Here is an 18967-nt window from a genome sequence, read left to right as displayed (position 1 = left end):
GACGAAGATTGCTTATAAAGAGGAAACCTCGGTTGAAACAAAGGAGCATTAAATGCAAATAATGATGAACTCGCCGCCTTGTCAAAACTAAAATGACCTACGGAGTATTTCTCTCATCAAAAGGCGCAAAGAAGTAACCACTCAATAATCGACACCTGTCCCCTAAACCGATGCGCTCGAGCACGGATCACGTAGAAGGAAACACGTGTAAAGGAGAAGACTCATTTATGAATAGTGAACAAAATATTCAAACGATCAAAGATCTGGTAGAATCACCGGATATTGTGGATGAACAGTTGTCGGAACAAAAAACTGTCGTCGGATTCAAAAGACAACTATGATATCGAGGATAAAAGCTGTCAGGTAATGGTCATTAAACGGAGCGAAGATCTCGCAAATACAGTTTCTTTAAAATTTGGGAATTCTCGAATCCTCTTAAGAAGGAATTCGGGGGGTAACTGTTCATACATTTATAAGACCTGAGCCCATGGGCCCGGATCATCAAGAAATGTCAGTATGGGCTTAAAGCTTCCACTAGCATAGGGCCAGTCCAAGAAGGTCCAGACCATCAATTGCTCAGACTACCGGAAGTATCTCCTAGATACTATATCATAATCCTCAGGGGGTAAGTACCCGAGGATACAAGTATAAATCGAAAGAAAGCTATTCAATAATCATTAAGAGGTGGTGTCAGTTACAAGGTTAGTAAATGCCTATAAGCGTTACATGCGCCCATAAAGCCATTCGAACGTTACGCCTGGTTATCACAAACGGAAGATCTTGTCATCAACTCTCCATCACTTACGCGTGGATCCCGGATTCTCCTCCCGGTCATCACTAACTCTCCATCGGTTACACCTAATCCCAGATCCTCCTCCCGGTAATCATTATCACATTTAGTGGCTATGCTATAAATAAAGAAGATAACCAACAGGAAAAGGTACATGTTCAACTCATTCTCAAATATTCTATCATCTCATCAAGAAGGTCACTGACTTAATCATCGGAGGAGGATTTGCCGGAAACACCCCGGCGTGCTCTCTTAACCATCTTTTATCTTACGGATCAGGAAGAAGCAGCAATAACAAGGCAACTCAACATTAAAGAGGCAACCTGCTTCCCCTTGAATTCACCGAACCGAAAACTGTTTTAACAATGTTGCTCGTCATGCATTTTATAATCGTTGTGGCATGACTACGAACATATGAAGAGCAGACACAAATTCATCATGCATTTGGTGTAATGGTGAAAAGAATTTTGACAGGTTTAGGTTGACTCACGAGCAATTGCATCTGGCACTTAAGTAGTGAACAGAGACGAGACATTGTGCCCCTGTATACTTATGTAACGCATAAAGTTAGTTGACACAACATATGTTGCTTTAGCTAGGGCCAAGACGAAGTTTTTGTTTTTGGTGATACCGTGCATAGATAACCCATATTCCATGTAATATGTGACTAATGAGATACAAGACCTTAATTTGACGTTTGAGGTAGTGAGCAAATAAAGAACTCGAGTTAGGCACTTGAGAAGCAACTAGACTAAAATATGCACGGTGTATTGAGTTTAGTAGACACTCTTTTAAAAAGAGAACTCCATTGTATCATGCATTTCATGCGTGTGCTTATTCAACCAACCGTGGAGATGAATGAATCAATCCCTGCTTTCTCACCGTACAAATCCCATAAGTCATTGTAATTACCTTATTTATGTCTCATGTGACAATTGAGATTTTAGTGTCTAGTACCTTAGCATGTTCCTCCGTATGATGAGGTCTAAAGAAAAGTCAAAAAAGATCTACAATAATAATTGTAGGAGTATTATTGTTAAAGAACACCCAGGCCATCATTTCTATATTGAAAATATAGGTGTAAAAAAGAGCGCAAGACTTTAACTAAAGATACCAAGGGCCTCTTGTATTTTTCTGGTCAGGATCCTAAAAACTGAAGCCCATCTTTGTAAAGAATTGCCTTTACAGCAAAAGTTCTTCGGCAAACAATAGGTCTCCTACTTCATTCAAAGTTTCTTTTCATTTCTCAAAAGATTAAATAACAAATTTGAGCCATGAAATACCACAGTTCATCCATTCATCCACAATTCATACACCTTGTCAAGATTTCAAACAAAACCACAATCAAAGGCCATTATATCACACAATCACCTTGCTTTCAACAGCACTACAAGCCAATAAATATGAAACCCAGCAGCTATAGAGAGATTAAAAGCTAACAAGGAATCTGAGAAGTAAACCACTCCATGACATGAATTGGGGCCTTGACTAACTCCAACGCCAGTTCCACTATCACAGTAACGCACAAACAGCATGGGCATATGCAGGTCAGCAACAACCTGCCAAAAATTTACACAATTTTCCCATCAAAACTAAGAAATCTATGATACCCAGAAGGTGAAATTGCATTCAAAATCACATCAAAGTTGGAAACTTCAGAAACTTATAAGACCAAATTGCACGAAAATCAAATCAAAGTTGTAAAATTTTAGATACCCAGAAGATGAAATTGCATTTATGTCACATCAAAGTCTAAATTTTGCATACCCATAGGACCAAATTGCATGATAATCAAGAAACTTTAGTATCTAGGAGATCAAATTAAAATCAAGATATTTCAAATACCCAAAAGATTAAACTTCAAGGAAACACTAGAGTTGGGATGAGGATTCTACCCTACGATCCAGACGACGAGGCCGACGAGGGAGATAAGGAGGGAAAGAAAAGCAAAAGGAAGGCCCAGCAGAAAGCCCAACGGCCGGCAATCCCCGTCCCCACTGCACATTTTTTCTTGTTATCTTTCTTTCTTGAATTCTCTTCTTTTTCTACTACTACTTTCGTGCGCGCCTTTTGTTTGTGAAAGCGACTGAGAGAATGATGCAGAAGGCGGAAACCGATGAGGCGGTGATGGTCTTATCTGTGTTTTCTTTTACTTTATCCTTTCGTCAGATTGATGATGATGGAGGCTGGACGCTAGGTATTTATTTCGAGGGCAGAAGTACACGTTGCTGGCTTTTGATCAAAGCAATAAAGTGATGATGCAAAAGGAAGGCAACATGTATTTTACTTCAGTCAAAGAATTTAATAATTTATACTTTCCCAAAAGAATTTATTCTTCCTTTCCTAACCCTAATTTTTGCAGGCATATTTTTTTTTTGTGGAATTATCAAAAAGAAGAATATATATTTGAAACTAATATGCTCATGTAAATTATGTTTTGTTTTGTTTTGTTTTTTTTTTTTCCCCAGCAAGTATTAGTTTTATGAACACAAGCACATATCCAGGATGCATCAGATCAATTTTATGGTTAAGCTTAAATTTTTTATATATATAAATTTAAAATTCTTAAATAACAAACAAAAATAAAATTTTGATGGAGAATAATGAGGTGGTCACATTATTTTCAGCACTTTGTAAAACATGCATTGCACATGGGTGGTGGGTGTATTATGTGGGCAAAAAATGATCCATTGGAACATTGAAAGCTAGAACATGATAATCGTGCAAATATTCTCCCTTTGAAATAATAAAAAAATAAAAAAATAAAATAGAGAAGCCACCTTTTTGGGCCAGACTGAAACAGCACTATGAGCAATGGAGATACATTTAACCTAGAAAAGTGCCATGAGGGTTTACACAAACTGCTTTTCTGACCCATGAGGCATAATAAAAACAAAACCCCTTTGGGGATTTGAAATTTATGATCATATATTTTAATAATACTATGGTATGAAGGCCTTAATGAGATTATGAAACTGAAATTCCTGAAGTTATATGATATGGACCTTTAAAGAAAACTGAAATTAATACTCATTTGCTCATAAAAGGGAAAAAAAGAAAAAAGAAAAAAAGAATTAATACTCATTTATTTTTCTTTGAATGAAGTCCGAAGGTTATTATACTTTTGAAAAAAATAAAGTTGGATCTGGATTTAGGTTTTAAACCATATGCAATTTCTCATTCACCTAATACGACTATTTAAACCATATGCAATTACTCATTCACCTAACACAATTATGAGCTCGTTTGACAATGCTTTTTAGATTATGTTTTTTGCTTTTTAGTTATGGTGTGACATAAAGATAAAAGTTGTCTCGAGCATTTTGTATTTTGATTTGTTTATTCATGATTTTACTTTTCTGCTAAAAAGCAAAAATCTAACCTAAAAAACTTTGCCGAACCAGCCCTATGTTAACATCCATATTCGCGACATTGATCCAACATTATTGAAACTAAATTGCTTTGATAGTTCACCCAGATTGCATAAGCCAGAGAAACCAGAAAACTTCTATACAAGTTATAACAGCAAGAAGAAAATTTACAGTAATATAATGTCAAAGCAAAAGTAATGAAAGTCACCCAGTCAGCTCTTGCAGAAACAACCTGTACAGGAAGACAAATACTGAGTTGTTACCAGTGTGGTTGCAAGTGGATCAACACGGAGAAACCAAGGATGAACTTCCCAATATCGCCAATCATTGTGTTCAAGCTGAATATGTGAAACAAAAATCATCCAGGAGGCCTATTCAAGCTTGAGTTCTCACTCTCCATAGAAATGATGGAAGAAAGCCTCTCATAAACCTATACAAAAGTTTTGATGTATTATATTACCTTTTGCCAAAAGAATACGCAATGTCCAAATAGTTTTAGAGTAAGATATTTAGTAGACTGCTATACGATTGTCAAACAATTTGAATAGAGAGTGACAGTGAAAATAAACTCTTGATTTTTTATTTTTTTTCTCTTCAAATGCTGACTAAGAATTGATTTTCATTGCCATATCATCAAGTTGTATGACAGTCATATAACAGTTTACTAAATAATATTACTTTTAGTTTTATAGGAAGTCTAATTGCCAAGACCACATACCACAGAAAGCTTCTCATTTTTGTTTTCTTTGCCATTCTTATCCTGTTCTTTTGAAGATGATGCATCATACCTAGACAGCAGATGATGCAAACAGAATGTCGAAAACAGATAATTGTATACATTTAGTATAAGAGAATAATTTCTGTAAGGACTTGGTACAAATTAAGTCCTTTGTACCCTCCATTGAGAGAATGATACATTAGCATGTAACAACAAAAGTTTTATGAAAACACCAATCTTTACCTTTCTCTATCCCTCATCAACAAAATCCCAATTTACCTATTCTCTGTCACTTCTCTTTAGAAAAGAAACGCCAGTCAATCAGCAAGAAGGGTAACAAATTTGTTTAATAAAATAAAACCAATCATTTCAGATTATCTGATCTGCAAAGTACATAAAGAGGACCTCAGCTTACACAAACGACAAAGAGTAAAATACAGAAACTTAAATTTATAGTTAAACAAAACTGTATCAGCGGTGGTGGTGGTTTTTTGTAAAAGAAAAAAACCACAAAACAGAGAGAAAGAGAAAGAGAGACAGAGAGATGGAGTTTGGTTTATGAGGGTGGCATCCGGCGGTGGCTTGGGCAGAGGGGTGGCATTTCTTTTCACAAGAGAAGTGATAGAGAAAAGGTAAATGGGATTTCCTTTTTGGTGGATGAAAGATAGAGAAAGGTAAAGATAAGGTGTTTTCATAACACTCACTTTTGTTGTTACATGTTGATGTGTCATCTTCTCAATGGAGAGCACTAGTATAAAGCAAAATCTACTGTCTTTTGGTTGCCAAGAAAATAAGTACAATGCTAAATATGGTATCAAACAATCACAACACAAAATCCAAGGTTCTTGTGAACCAAACAACCAACCAAAATTATACAATTTTCTCACCAGTCAAGGGGAAGGCCAGCTTCGTCCCGAGCTGAATAATTGAACGGCCCTTTCAACTCCACATTGTACTCATTCAATAAATCTGCATGGTTATCCGGAAAGTTCCACATGAAAATTTCGAATGCCTTAAGTAGGATTTTGTTGTTTCAACCATATGCACACGTGAGCATACAATGGATTAGCTGCCTAAACCTTTAAAAGTGGAACAAGGGGCACGGTCCATCTTCTGACAGACTGAGACAAACCAATGTACACCAACAGCGACATGTGCAACTTCCTCATCAGCAATTCTAGCCACAACATTAGATGTCCGGAGATCTCCAAAGCCAATCAATTTTTGCACTAGTCGTGGCCCAGCATCAAGTCCTCTAGCCTCCTACACCATTACAAAGAAACTTACCTCATCCAATACAAATTGGAACCAAAAGAAAAAGGTCTTTAAATTATGTACAACTGGATGCCTTAAGGACTAAATCAAATCATATGGAAATATCTTGAGGTCGGCAAGAATCAAAAGATGAAGTGCCAATGAACTGTTGTTTCCTTGCCACTTCCACATGTGACCTTATCCATAGAACCTAACCAGAGAAGAGGGAAGGCATGCCCTCCCTTTGGTACTACCGTGACACCATCAATGAGTCTCTTTGGCTAGGAATGAACCAGCAGAAGAGAACTGGAAGAGGATGCCCAACATTCTTAACAATGGTAATCAAAGCAGAAAACACAGCTTTGACAAATAAATAATAATCGATAAAGGGACAGTGTACAATCATATGCATCTAATGCATGGAACACTAGTTAAACTCAATATAAATAGATCACATTGAGCACTAAGAAAATAAAATTAAACATATAAGGTTTTCTTTTTTTATTTATATGATAAAATAACACAAGATAAACCATGACAACATAGCTCAAAATCCATAACTTCCTTTAACATAAGAAATATTTGCAACCTTGACTCCTTATTCAGAAGTAAAACCTGACATGTGAAGAAGAGGAAGGTAGGGGAAGGGCATACAGCTTCGTGACAAAATAACTGTTAAAACATATTTGCCAAGGCTTACAATACCAGCAGTAACGAAAATACACACCCAAGAGCAAAAGCCTACCTGGACAAGTGGGATCACTGCCAAACGTGCAGCGACATTGTCAGATGACTTTTCACACTCCCTCCAAAGCAGATTATGGGCAGGCATATCGCCATATCTTGTTACAAGGAAAAAACTGAAAGTCAGTTTAATGAAAACAGTCAATTATAATACCCAAAGCAACAGTTATTCTCACTTGAATCCGAGCTCAGAGAGCCTTTGCGAACACCAAGCAAAATGGCGACTCTCATCATCAGCAACATGAGCAAAATCAGCAAAGAACCCCTCCCCAAGAATCTCACTAAAGGGCGAAAACCGAACAACAGTATCCCATGCCAGATCAATTGCATTTAACTCCACATGAGCAAGATTATGAAGCATATAAGCATTGAGAGGCAAACCTGAATTTTTTGGAGCAGGAATTTCCTTTGGGGAAACCTAAGTTCCACATAAAACAGGCCAGAAATGAGCATACTCAAGTTGCTAAATACCAGATTAAAAAATACAAAAACAAAAGTCATGTCATGAAAAGATGGGGGACAAAGATGCTTAAAAATTTAAATAAGAGAAAGCCCATCAAGTATAACAGAACCAGCAATCATAAGCGAAAGCAATAACCACATAGCAAACTCATCAGAAATTTCAACTCAAACTGTACAAAAGTTTGAAGGAATCAAAACTATTGAAGCTAATCACGGGCACAAGTACAACGCAAATCCATCTTGAAATTAAGTACCAAACATGAAATAAGCAATACCAATATAGCAAAATGATAGGATTTTGGGGTTTCTATCAGTTGAAAAATCAAAAAATAAAGGAGAAACAAAAAATAAATGGAAAGATAAAGATAATCGATCGTTTCAAGGGGATCATCCTCCAAATCATCACTTCAAAAGGATCAACTTCCAAATTCCTTAGGCAATGTTGTAATTTTTTTAATATAGCTCATTTTAGTAGGGGCACAAAGAAAAATTTTGAATCAACATTACTTCTTAGACACACACACAATCTGGAGGAAACATCTCTTTGCAGTCATTTCACTTTGTTGAATCAATTTCCTTCCAATAAAGCCCCACCAAACCTAATCATAACTTGCTTCTTCATCATATTGTAGAGATGAACTCTGGGACTTTTGCCTTTGTCACAACTAACTCCTCTGCTAAACGAGTGGTAGCAATTTTGCAATTTGGAGCAGAAGATTAGCTACTTTTGTTAGTCATTGGTTTATCTACCACTTTGACGGTTTTCCTCGTAGAGTATCTCCTCCTCTCCTTGCAAATGAAATGACAGCTGTCATAATCCGAGGTCTGTAGGCCTTAACTTAACGTTGAATGTCCGAGCAAAGACCCTCATTAAATGTCTCTATCAACTATCTTTTCGTCCAGTCACAAGCTAGATTAGATAACCGCTCAAAATGACATTGTTATTCGCCAACTGTTGATGCTTACCAAATTTTTGCTAGTTGGCCATCAATATTTTCTAACTTAGAGGGACCAAATTGGGGAAACTCCACCTTTATACGCAGAATCCTTGATCATCATCGTTAGTGTTGATTCAACACAAAATCCTAATAGATTGTTGGATGGATTCATTAATAAACTCCTCTAGCTGCTCGAGGAACTTCGAATCAACCAGTAAGTCAAGCGGGATATACTCTTGTTGGTGAGAAAATTATGCTACTAATAAGAATAAAACCAGAATATCATGCTAATAACAAGGATAATATCATAATAAAATGGAGGAAATTAGGAAATATTGGTTTTCCTAACACAAAATCATCAAAAACATTAATTATAGAAATCAAAAGAGTTCTACGGAAAAGTAGTAAAAAAAAAATTAAAAAACAAGTATGATACAACCTCTACTAAACAAAACGCAAAGCCCCGAAAGGCTGGAACAGTTCGACTATGTTTGCATCAACAATTCAACATAAAGAAAAGCTCTAAAATTGTAAATTCTACTAATTACTGAGTAGCGCATTAAAAAGAGCCCAAAAAGCATAAAGCATTCAAGAATTTAAATCTTTAAAAGCCAGAAAACGAACCAATTCGGGTTTTGGAGGTCGGGCAGGGCGCGAAGGCGGGTCAGACACCACCCCAAGCGGAAGTTTCTCACGGCGCCACCTAGAGTAAGCCAAATGCGAAAGCCTGGACTTGGTGAGAGGGTCACCGGTGGATAGGACGAGAGCGCCAAGCTCCGCTAAGGAAGAAGCAGACCCAATTGGGCTTTCACCGTGGTCAATTACTGAAGAGGGTGAGTGTAGCACCAGAGGTTCTGGGCCATTGGGTCCCCAAATACGGTTCTCGTTGACAGGGCTGTCTCTCCAGGCCTGGAGACCCGACCATGGTGAGTATTGCAAGGAAGAAGAAGAAGAAGAAGAAGAGGAGGAGAAGGAGTACTTAGATTTGAAGGTAGAAGGAGGGAGATGGGAGCACAAGGAGTATCGTAGTTTTGGGGACAGCATGGATTGGAGCTTTCAGACGCTGCATTTCATGTGGCTCCTGAATGGCCTGTGACCGACTTTCGTGCCAAAATGATAGGGAATTTTTTTTTTTCTTCTAAATATTCAGCTTTTCATGTCACTCTCATCTAACTAGGATGACAGTGGATTGTCATTAGAATCTGATCAGAGGATAAATGAACACTGCAACAGAGTCTATTGGGATAAAAATTGAGTGTATAACATTTCTCTTTTCAAATTGTTTATAGAAGTTAATTTATACAAAAGTAATCAAACCATCTCTCACTCATATCCTAGTGAACAACCTTTGTTAAAAAAATAAAAATTCAAGGATTGATGATGGTGTGTTGGGTTTATTACAACACACTATTTCATTCAATTGACGAGTGAATCTTTTAGAGTAATGTTATATATACACTACATTATTATTGTTGAATTTAATAACGACCAAGGATAATTTTAATGCTTAAATTAGCAAGAATAATTGAAATGGCTTGCTTCTTTTCTTTTGTTTTTTAGTGATAAATTGAAGATTGATGAGTCAAGTCATGTGTACCTCCCCCCATGGTAATACATGGCTCTTACTTTTCCTACATGGGCTACCAATTTCCACTCTATGTTGAGGGAACTGTGTACGATGTATATTTTAGGCCAAGTGTCCTCAAGTAATAGGGTGTAACATTGGCTAGATGTGGGAATTGGGGATCTCAGAGTATCCCATCAAGTTCTTGATATTTAACATTTTTATAAATTTTTAACAAAATTCACAAAAAATATCATTTATTAAGCTCTTTAACCAAAATTAAATTTAACATTTGTTTTAACACCTCTCCAAATATAAAGACATCAAAAGCAAAAGTTTTTTTTTTTTTTTTTTTTTAATATTATTTTAGTTGGTGAGGTGACATTTTGATAAATTCATCGCATAAAATCAAAGTGAGTAACTTTCATGACAGTTACATTTATTAATAAAAAATAATATTTAAATAAAGTAGAGAAATATTTAAAGAATTTAATATTTGATAATTTTAAAAAGTGGCTAATTAATTAAAAAAAAAAAAACATTTTCAAAGTTAAATTTAGATAAATTTTAGAGAGCTTGATGGTTGGAATTGAGATTACAATCCTAACCAGTTGTGGCTTCGGGTTTCTAGCCTGTTGTCAGGTGGCAACCATTATCAGGTGTAGAATAGCCAACAAGGTGTTGCCTATTCTCCGGCCAAGAATGACGGGAGAGCTAAAGTTCAAGCCATGGGGAAGTGTATCTTTTGCGATTCCTTCTAACTATTACCCAACTGGCAAGAGCATTGGCCTACAATGACCTGCATTTCGACTTTGGCGTGTCAGTTGGGTGCCCGGTATATCATCTCTTTATCTACACATGGCCCTTGTTTTTTAATTTTGCCTTAATTTTCATTAATATTAATTAATGATAAATTATGGGATTACAATACTAAACTACATAATTCAAAATGAAGTGCTAGAATTTCAATAACTCTTTGTCAAAAGTATTAAGGATCTTAATCTAACCCACTCATTTATATATACTAATATATATATATATATATATATATATATATTAAAAATTTTATAATAATAAAATATATTAATTTTTTCATTTGTATTTGGATTAATGAATTTGGACTATTTATGATTGTATATGAAATATATAATATAGTATGTGATATTTTGGGCTAAACCTTATTCAAAGCATGTTTTTTTTTTTTTTTTTTTCATCTTTTTTTAAATATTTTGGCTTTAAACCCTTAAAATAAGCCAAAAAAATAGGCCAATCCCATAAAATAAACCCAAAAAATAGGTCAATTAAAGGCCTAAAACACTTAAAAAACTCAAAAGCTCATATAAAAAAAGCAGCGCTAGTTATAATAATCGATAACTGCTCAAGGCGGTTGCGGTTATAGCAGTTTGAGCACCCCTAAATTTACCACATATTACAAATAAGTTTAAGGACGAAAAGCCCATAACTTCTTCAACCATTCAACTCTAATGAGCTGGTAAAGGTCCGCAGCACTTAGGTTTCATTGGGCTTATAAATGTTAAGAGTAATACATTTCAAATAGTAAAAGAGCTCCTGTTCCAAATCTAGCCGTCCCTTTTGAACCATTTCTTGCCCTGTGTAAGGGACCAGCAAAGGTGTGTAATCTCCCAATTATTTTGTTCTTAGATGGCGCGGGTTGCCCCATGGCCCATTCTCATAGATTACTACTCCATTCCCAGTCTCCCAGCATTCTACAGAACCCATGCTACCCAACCTTCCAAAGAATTTCAAGAACAAAACCCCATTGCCCAAACTATATAAAGAGAAAACTAGTGGTTGGAAAATCAGTAATAAAATGCAACTTGCAAGAAGAAATCTACCCAACAAAACCACCAAACCCAAAGTAATGATATAGGAAGCAATTATAACTTCAAGAACTTGAATTACAGAATAGTTTTTGTGTAACACCAAAGAATCCTGAATCTGCCAGCACTAAACTGAAAACAGGTAACTGAAATCTAGATGAGCAGCAGTAGTTAGCAATGTACACATCCTACACAAAACAAACCAACTACATCTAATTATCATTACATTCTACAAATATTATACAAATTTGAGACTAGAAAAATGAGGCCACATGTGATAAATGAGGCCATGTCCTAGCAACAGCAAGAAATAGAACCCCCACCCCCAAAATGTTAAGATAGTGGTGGCCTTGAAAATGCTTTCGCTGTACACCAAATGCATATAGAAATTCATGATGCGGAAGCTTCAAATCACCATATGGAAGATCACCATCTAGTCTAAGTTTCTCAGATCTGCAAAATAAACAGCATAATTAGCAACCACAAGAGCCTGTATATAAGTAACAACATTGAGGTTGTCAATCACATAATTTCTACCACAGTAGAAGCAAATGCATGGGCGTGGGGGGAGGAGGTAAGGGAAGTCCTGAAGAACCTAGAGAGCTAGAATAACCAAAATTTGAGGAAAAATGCACAATCAAGAAGCTGTTGATTGGGCAGCTTTCACAGGGAAATCTTGGATAACACTCATTGTTCAATGAGACTAACATGTCTTAGAATAAAAAAAAAAATTACTTGCACACTAAAATGCAGTATTACAGTTTATCAAGATTTGACAATTATGACAAATTCAATTGTTTCAACTTCACAGGAGATGTACCGATTGCAGGTACATCTACAACACCAAAATGGGGGTGCTTCAACTTTATTAGCTCATCCAAAAATGTATGTTAATGGCAGCTTAAAGGAACTGACAACTGCTTATAGTAACTACCTTCACCAACACGATACATTGTCATCCTTTCTGTGTATTTGTTCATTTATTTTGACTATATTCAAGATTTTATGTCCAAGCATCAAGAGAATATTATATACACATAAAAACACGTTTTCTGTAAACAAGTACAAAATTTTCAAGAACATTAATACTTATTAAAAGAGAATTCCAAGAACATAAATCTCACTTTAATGGAGTAATGCTATAAGTAAGACTTTTGTCCCCTTTCTATCTTCCCAAAAGTGAAGATTTTTAAAATCATCATTGAATCAAAATTCAATAATGATTCATTCTAAAATCAATAGTGATTTCAAAAGTCACATGGCCCACATCACTTTTAGGGGGATAAAAGTCCTTATAACATTACTTCACTTTAATAAGCTCTTGCTTTGTTAGATGGTAGAAAAAAAATTTCCCATCTCCCATATGGTAGAAACCAATTTCCACATCAGCACTCCAAATCTGTCAATTGGCTGAGAACAGTATCCATCACTTTTCACCCCAGCAACAATATAAATAACCCATCCTTTAATAGGAAAGAGAAATAACCCACCAGCACCTAATAATCGGTTTTCACACTAATTTTTTTTTTTTTTTTTTTGATAAAGTAAAATCGAAACTTAGCATTTTCAGTTTTCACACTAAATTCTATCTTCAATCATTCTCCAGTGCTCCTTTCTCCAATCTACACTGTTCATAAAACTTAAGCCATCCTTACATAGTAAGTTTGCCCATGCAATGTATATAGCATGCCAAAGTGCATCATTTGAATAGGTTAAGAGTTTCAATTTTGTAGTTTGAATGGTGTAAATATGCCATTCTAGAATAAATCAATTTGGGTGAGTTTGGATTAGAATCAATTCTGAACCAAAATGACAAAAAGTGGCACAAATTTTCCCCATTCAACCCATAAGCACACACTAACACAGAAGGCAAGTGGATGACCTCTTTCCACCCAATGTAAAATGCATGAAAACCTTCCAATTTTGCATGAGAGGTCTATTTCCAATTCAGAATGCCTTTTTTTTTTTATCTATAATAGCTTTCTTTCAGATGCATCTAAGCTCTAAACCGCCTGCATTAAATTGTTGACACATGGCCTTTGACTTGTACCATATAGTTTAGCATAAAAATTCTCTAAGGTATCAACACACAATCCCTTGTGGTTTGTTTTGCGACTCAAATGCCTTATGGTCACAAAAAAAGGATAAATGGTTGGCTTTAATAACAAAAACAGTAACATTACAGTTACATTACACCATCAGCTAAAAGTCATGTTTTAACGCCATTGCATGTTTTTAAAAGTCATGTTTTAACGCCATTTACATTACACCCTCCATTTCCCAGCAGTGATTTGAGCCACACCTCCTAACTCTTCATTGTGTATGATAATGAACCCCACTCATATGAAACACCACGGTAAGAGCTTTCATTTGAAAAATAAACCATGTTATCTGAAACTTGTAATTCTATGGAGAATTTGTGGTTGAAAGGAAACTGTTTGATCAAATATTGAGAGTAATACAGTTTAATTGGTTATGTATTTTGCGGTGTCAGGTCTGCAATATCTAAAACTTACCTTGCACCTGACTATGCAAAATCTACACTTGAACAGAAACTACAAAAAAACTAAGAGTACTATCTAATTTTTGAAATCCTGACGTAATTGGAAAGACCAGACTGAGGCAGCCACCAACATCTCCTCCTAAAACCCATACTCTCCACCACTATTCATTCACGACCATCATTGACAATAATATCAAACCCCATTGTTGCCAGACCAAAGACAAAACAACAGTAATTAACTTTTAAGAAAAAAAAAAAAAAAAAAGAACAAATCGTAAGAACATTTTCAAAAAAATTTATTATGAAAGGAAAACTAGAAAAAGAAAACCCAAGTCAGCCACAATTCTACCCTTTCCCCCTGCCCATCACCCACCAAAATGTGTGAAAACAAATCAAACAAGACAAAGCACCACTCAACCATAAACAGTTAAAATCCACTGGGGAAGAGAAAAAGGCATAAAACTTAACAATCAACACACACAAACGCCTGCACATGCATGCACACACACACACCACTAGTTCAAACCCATTTGGGGATGGAGAAAAAGACATCTATCTAGAACAGCTAAAATCCATTGGGTAAGAGAAAAAGGCACAAGACTAAACAATCAATACAGAGTTGGTGGGCTTTGTTTTGGTGTGGGTAAATCATGTCGTTGGACGGTTAGAATTCACTCTCTTGCTTCAATGCAACTCAAACGACATATATGTCATACAATATTTTCATGAAGAAACGAAAGGTAAAAAGCATTTAAAGACATTACTAAGAAAGGTCCTGTGAATCTTGACCATCTTCTTTTCAAAATCACAGGCTTACGCACCAATATTTCTAAAATATTGGCATAAGTTTTACAAGTTCTGGCTAAATATGCGAAAAAAATATTGGTGAATAAAACAATTTTAATCACGCCAAAAGCTCTACTGATGGAAAACCTCGAAAAGACACTGCATACCCAAGAGACCGACCCACACACCTATTCTAATCCTTCTTTCCATAAACAAGGAAAAGACGAACAATATAATAGGAAAGGTAGGTCAACAAAACAATTCAGGTAGTCTAATGTAAATGAGGTATTTTCTATGCCTCGTATCCCCTAGCTGGATCATATGGCAGATGTGCAGTAATGCGAACCTATTTGACATTTAAACTTATATCGTAAAGTATGCCCCCAATACCCTCCCTCTTTCAAAACCAAGGTTATTCATGTTTGGAATATAACCATGTTTTCATCATATTGCAAGTTACCCAGGTATATGTGGAAATTTAGTAGCATCTGATGTTGAAATCATGAATTCCTCAACATACATGATATTTGCCGACTTCGTTCTTAGATTACAAGTACTTAATGATGTATTACTAAACACAATAACTGAGAGATTGCTCAGTCTGAATGCAGGATAAATCCCAAATCACACAATAAGGACTTGAGAATTTACCATCATAAATATCATCTTCTGTAATGATTATCTGATTCAGTACAAGAACAAAATCATGCCAGCGATAACCGAATAGGCAACTCAATGGCAGAAGCTATGACATGAAATCAAGCATCATGCGATATAATTTCAGAAAACAGAGGCGCACTATATAATTATGAACTTCATCAAATGTAGAAGCAGTACATGGGTGAGGTGAAGAACAGAAGCTATAAAAACTGAGGCAAAATGCACGAACATAAACCTACCTACACAAAATATGCTCATGTCCTTGGTGACCCTGCATCAGATCCAGAGGCTGATGAGGTTTCGCTATCAGAGTCTGCCACACAACAATCATATATTAGACAAAGGAAAAACATGACTTAACACAAGAATTTTTTTTGATAAGTACTTAACACAAGAAATCATATAACTAAAAGCCCAGAAATATAACAACACAGACAATATATGATGTTCTACAAAGTTAAAGCTATATCAAGTACCACTTGAAGAGGATCCAGAATCACTGCTAGAGCTGCTTGAACTACTGGACCTACTCCCATTGTCCACCTGCTTTTCCCCTTGTACAGGTGACAAAGTGGAAACATTTCTTTCATCTGCTCACAAAAGGAAAGATTTTTCAAGTTATCAATTTATGCAGGTAGTCAATATTGAAAATGCCATCAATTCTCATATTTAAATAAAAGCTTTACCTGCTCTGTTTTCCTTTGCTACCTCTGCCACAACTGGAGTGTGAATCTGTATTTAAAAAGAAAAAAAATTATCCACTTAGTAACAGAGGAGAAAAAGAAAAAATAAATGTTAGAATATGTGATTCGAAGCTTTACCTTATCCTGGACATTCTGTTCAGCTTCTGCTCGGGCTTGAATAGCAAGTTCAGCTTTTCTCTTGTGCTTGCTCAAACTCTTCTTGTAGTTGGTTACAAACCTATCAAGTTCCCAGAGAGTCTCAGCATCCACGCTATCAATGTCCACTTCAATTTCATCATCATCTTGTCGAAGCGATGAATTCCTCTTCTTGATAATCTGCACAATTGCATCTAGCTTCTCTGAAGGTAAATTCTGAAGGTTTGTACTAAGTTTTTGTTTTTCATCATAAGTCATGTCTCTTTTATGAGGATCTTTTGCCTTGGGCTTCTTTGGTGCAGGGGTCCTAGCCGAAGGAGTAGTACTCATGGGTTTAGATTTGGGATCAATGGAATTCGTCATCGACTCTGACCTATCCAAAATCCTTCTCATATCAAGGAGGGGCGGTGGCAATGGAGGAGCCTTTCTTGATGTAGGTGTTGGAAGCCCTACCCCATAGTCCATTGCATACCTCAATTCTCGATTATAATCTGACTCTATTATAGCCCACCTGTCCTCAAATATCTTCAATAGCTGCTCTGCCATTACATGAACATCTTGCCCTTTTGGGTTATAGGTCATAGCGTTGGTAAATGTAAGTCTCACATCCTCTGCAAATTCCTTCGGAGACTTGTACCAATTCTTGTTCAACCTCGATTTCACAGTTCCCAAGTCCATTGGATGCTTGATAATGGTAAAATAATCGTGCAAGCCAAGACCGTCTACATCCACCGGTGTATTAAACACCCACCCATGCTTGTGCTTCATCAATTTCTCAAGCAAAGAACTACAACTCTTGTTAAACTTGGTACCCATCCAAAACCCATGTCCCATTTCTCCTCCACCTTGCTTCTTGCTATTCGATTTTGATTTCTTGTTACTCTCTGCTGGCGGAAACTTATCCTTTGCAAGCAAAAACTCCGAATTCCGGTAAAACTGGTTTGCCTTTGGCGTTCTCTTTTCTTTCTCCACATTTTCAATCACACCTTGACTATTCTCCAACACCGATAAATTCAATTGGTGCAAAGGCCTATTCACCTCGCGAGGAACACCAACTCCAACAGAAGCCACCTCTGACTGAACTCGCTTAGCTCCACCTCTACAATTGTCGACCCCATCATTGGCCAACATATGGGAATGACTAAACCCACCAATCTGCCCCTGCTTGGCTTCAATCCTCTTCACCAAACTCCTCACCTTATCCAGCTCACTCTCCAGCTTCCTCCTAAGCTCCCTCGTCTCCTGCTTCGACCTAGACCCCAAATTGATCTTAATCCTATTCTCCAACACTGGCTTCACCGCCCCATTCCCCAAAGGCTCATCCCTAGTGCCAGGCACAGCCACCGCGACCGGTTGCTCCTGTTGCCGGTTGAGGCTGGACGAGTCGTCCGACCCGGCGTCAAGCCTCGAATTGAGCTGTTTCTGAGCCTCGTTCCCATCCTCCAACGCTAATTCCGTCTGCTCTGGGGGACAAGCCAACTCGTTACTCTCGTTCTTGTTGTAGTCGTTGTTGTTATCCCTATTGTCTTCATCGTTCTTGCTGTTGTCGTTGTTGTTGGTGGTAGTGTTTGTGGTCACGGAGTTGGTGTTTATGGTCGCAGTGGTGTTGTTGTTCTTCTTGGGGCCTTTGAAGGCTTTTCTCGTATAGACCTTGCTCTCCGTGTACCTCTGCCTCTCTCTAGCCCCATCTCCAACCATGGGCCCCGAAGCCATACATCCAAAACCCTAACTTTCTCACAACCAATATCCCAATCCCTCCACCCTAGGGTTTTACTCTCCCCCAAACAATCACCAAAAACCCTAACTTCCCAACCCCAAACACAAAAAAGATTAACACCTCCTCTCCTCCACGCCACAAAAATTAACCAATTCAATTAGGGATTTTCCCCAAAATCACAAAATCCTCGCCCTCACACACACGCACGCACACATAAAGGAATATACAAAGAAAGAGAAAGAAAAAGAGAGAGAGAAAGAGAGAGAGTTGGGGCTTACAGGCTCAGTAGGGTTTGGAGCATCGGTGCCTTTGAGAAATTTCGATCAGATCTCGCTCTTTTTACTTTCTCTCTCTAACAACAAAAATCGAAGCACTTTCTCTCTCTAGAATTTTTCTTTCTCTCTCTATCCTTATCTTACAGGTGTACGGCAGCAGGGGATTCGTGTGGCGAATGCGATTTAGGTTTAGCGTTTGGATGCGCCAAGAATCGTTCCCCGGAAGGATATTATAGCGGAAATTGGGAGCGTAGACTCACTTTATGCCTCGATGCGTGTAATGCACGGGCGAATGGTAGGCTGAAGGGATTGGCGCGTGTGGGTAACGATGGTCGAGTGGATGAGGGCGGGGTTATGGCGGGGTTTTGGTTTGTGAAAATTTGAACGGGTTCCCCAGGCGAGGTATTGGCGCGTGGAATTACGAAAGCGGGCGTGTAGGTGAGTGACCGGCGGTGTATCGCACGCGCCGGTAAAAGGTTGGTGGTACAAATGGAAGTAGGTGGGC

The 18967-nt window shown here is 37.2% G+C and overlaps 2 protein-coding genes across 5 annotated transcripts; both read right to left on the bottom strand.

Annotated features, from left to right (window-relative positions):
- Nucleotides 1–2260: 2260 nt before the first annotated feature.
- LOC132181168 (uncharacterized) lies at nucleotides 2261–9456 on the bottom strand. Of its 3 annotated transcripts, none has more exons than XR_009440227.1 (8): nucleotides 8902–9453; nucleotides 7054–7295; nucleotides 6879–6975; nucleotides 5959–6142; nucleotides 5767–5848; nucleotides 4880–4949; nucleotides 4425–4591; nucleotides 2261–2349 (listed from the first exon to the last, which is right to left on the bottom strand). XR_009440227.1 is itself a non-coding variant. In XM_059594259.1 (7 exons), the coding sequence occupies exons 1-7, from the start codon at nucleotides 9319–9321 to the stop codon at nucleotides 4520–4522; spliced, it is 1167 nt and encodes a 388-aa protein (XP_059450242.1). In that variant the 5' UTR covers nucleotides 9322–9453; the 3' UTR covers nucleotides 4286–4519. The 3 variants fall into 3 exon arrangements, 1 of the variants encoding a protein (XP_059450242.1); XR_009440228.1 differs by lacking the exon at nucleotides 2261–2349 and adding an exon at nucleotides 5123–5262 and having other exon boundaries at nucleotides 4574–4591; nucleotides 8902–9456; XM_059594259.1 differs by lacking the exon at nucleotides 2261–2349 and having other exon boundaries at nucleotides 4286–4591.
- Nucleotides 9457–11724: 2268 nt separating this feature from the next.
- On the bottom strand, nucleotides 11725–18650 carry LOC132180748 (transcription factor GTE4-like). Of its 2 annotated transcripts, XM_059593678.1 has the most exons (6): nucleotides 18466–18650; nucleotides 16453–18315; nucleotides 16318–16363; nucleotides 16108–16221; nucleotides 15871–15944; nucleotides 11725–12135 (listed from the first exon to the last, which is right to left on the bottom strand). In XM_059593678.1, the coding sequence occupies exons 2-5, from the start codon at nucleotides 18181–18183 to the stop codon at nucleotides 15886–15888; spliced, it is 1950 nt and encodes a 649-aa protein (XP_059449661.1). In that variant the 5' UTR covers nucleotides 18184–18315; nucleotides 18466–18650; the 3' UTR covers nucleotides 11725–12135; nucleotides 15871–15885. The 2 variants fall into 2 exon arrangements, with proteins under 2 accessions (XP_059449661.1, XP_059449662.1); XM_059593679.1 differs by having other exon boundaries at nucleotides 15875–15944; nucleotides 16453–18650.
- Between the last annotated feature and the right edge of the window lie 317 nt (nucleotides 18651–18967).

Source organism: Corylus avellana, chromosome ca5 (genome assembly GCF_901000735.1).
Source record: "Corylus avellana chromosome ca5, CavTom2PMs-1.0".
Taxonomy (NCBI): domain Eukaryota; kingdom Viridiplantae; phylum Streptophyta; class Magnoliopsida; order Fagales; family Betulaceae; genus Corylus; species Corylus avellana.
Note: the sequence above shows the minus strand (reverse complement) of the source record. Positions and strands in the feature narration are given on the sequence as shown.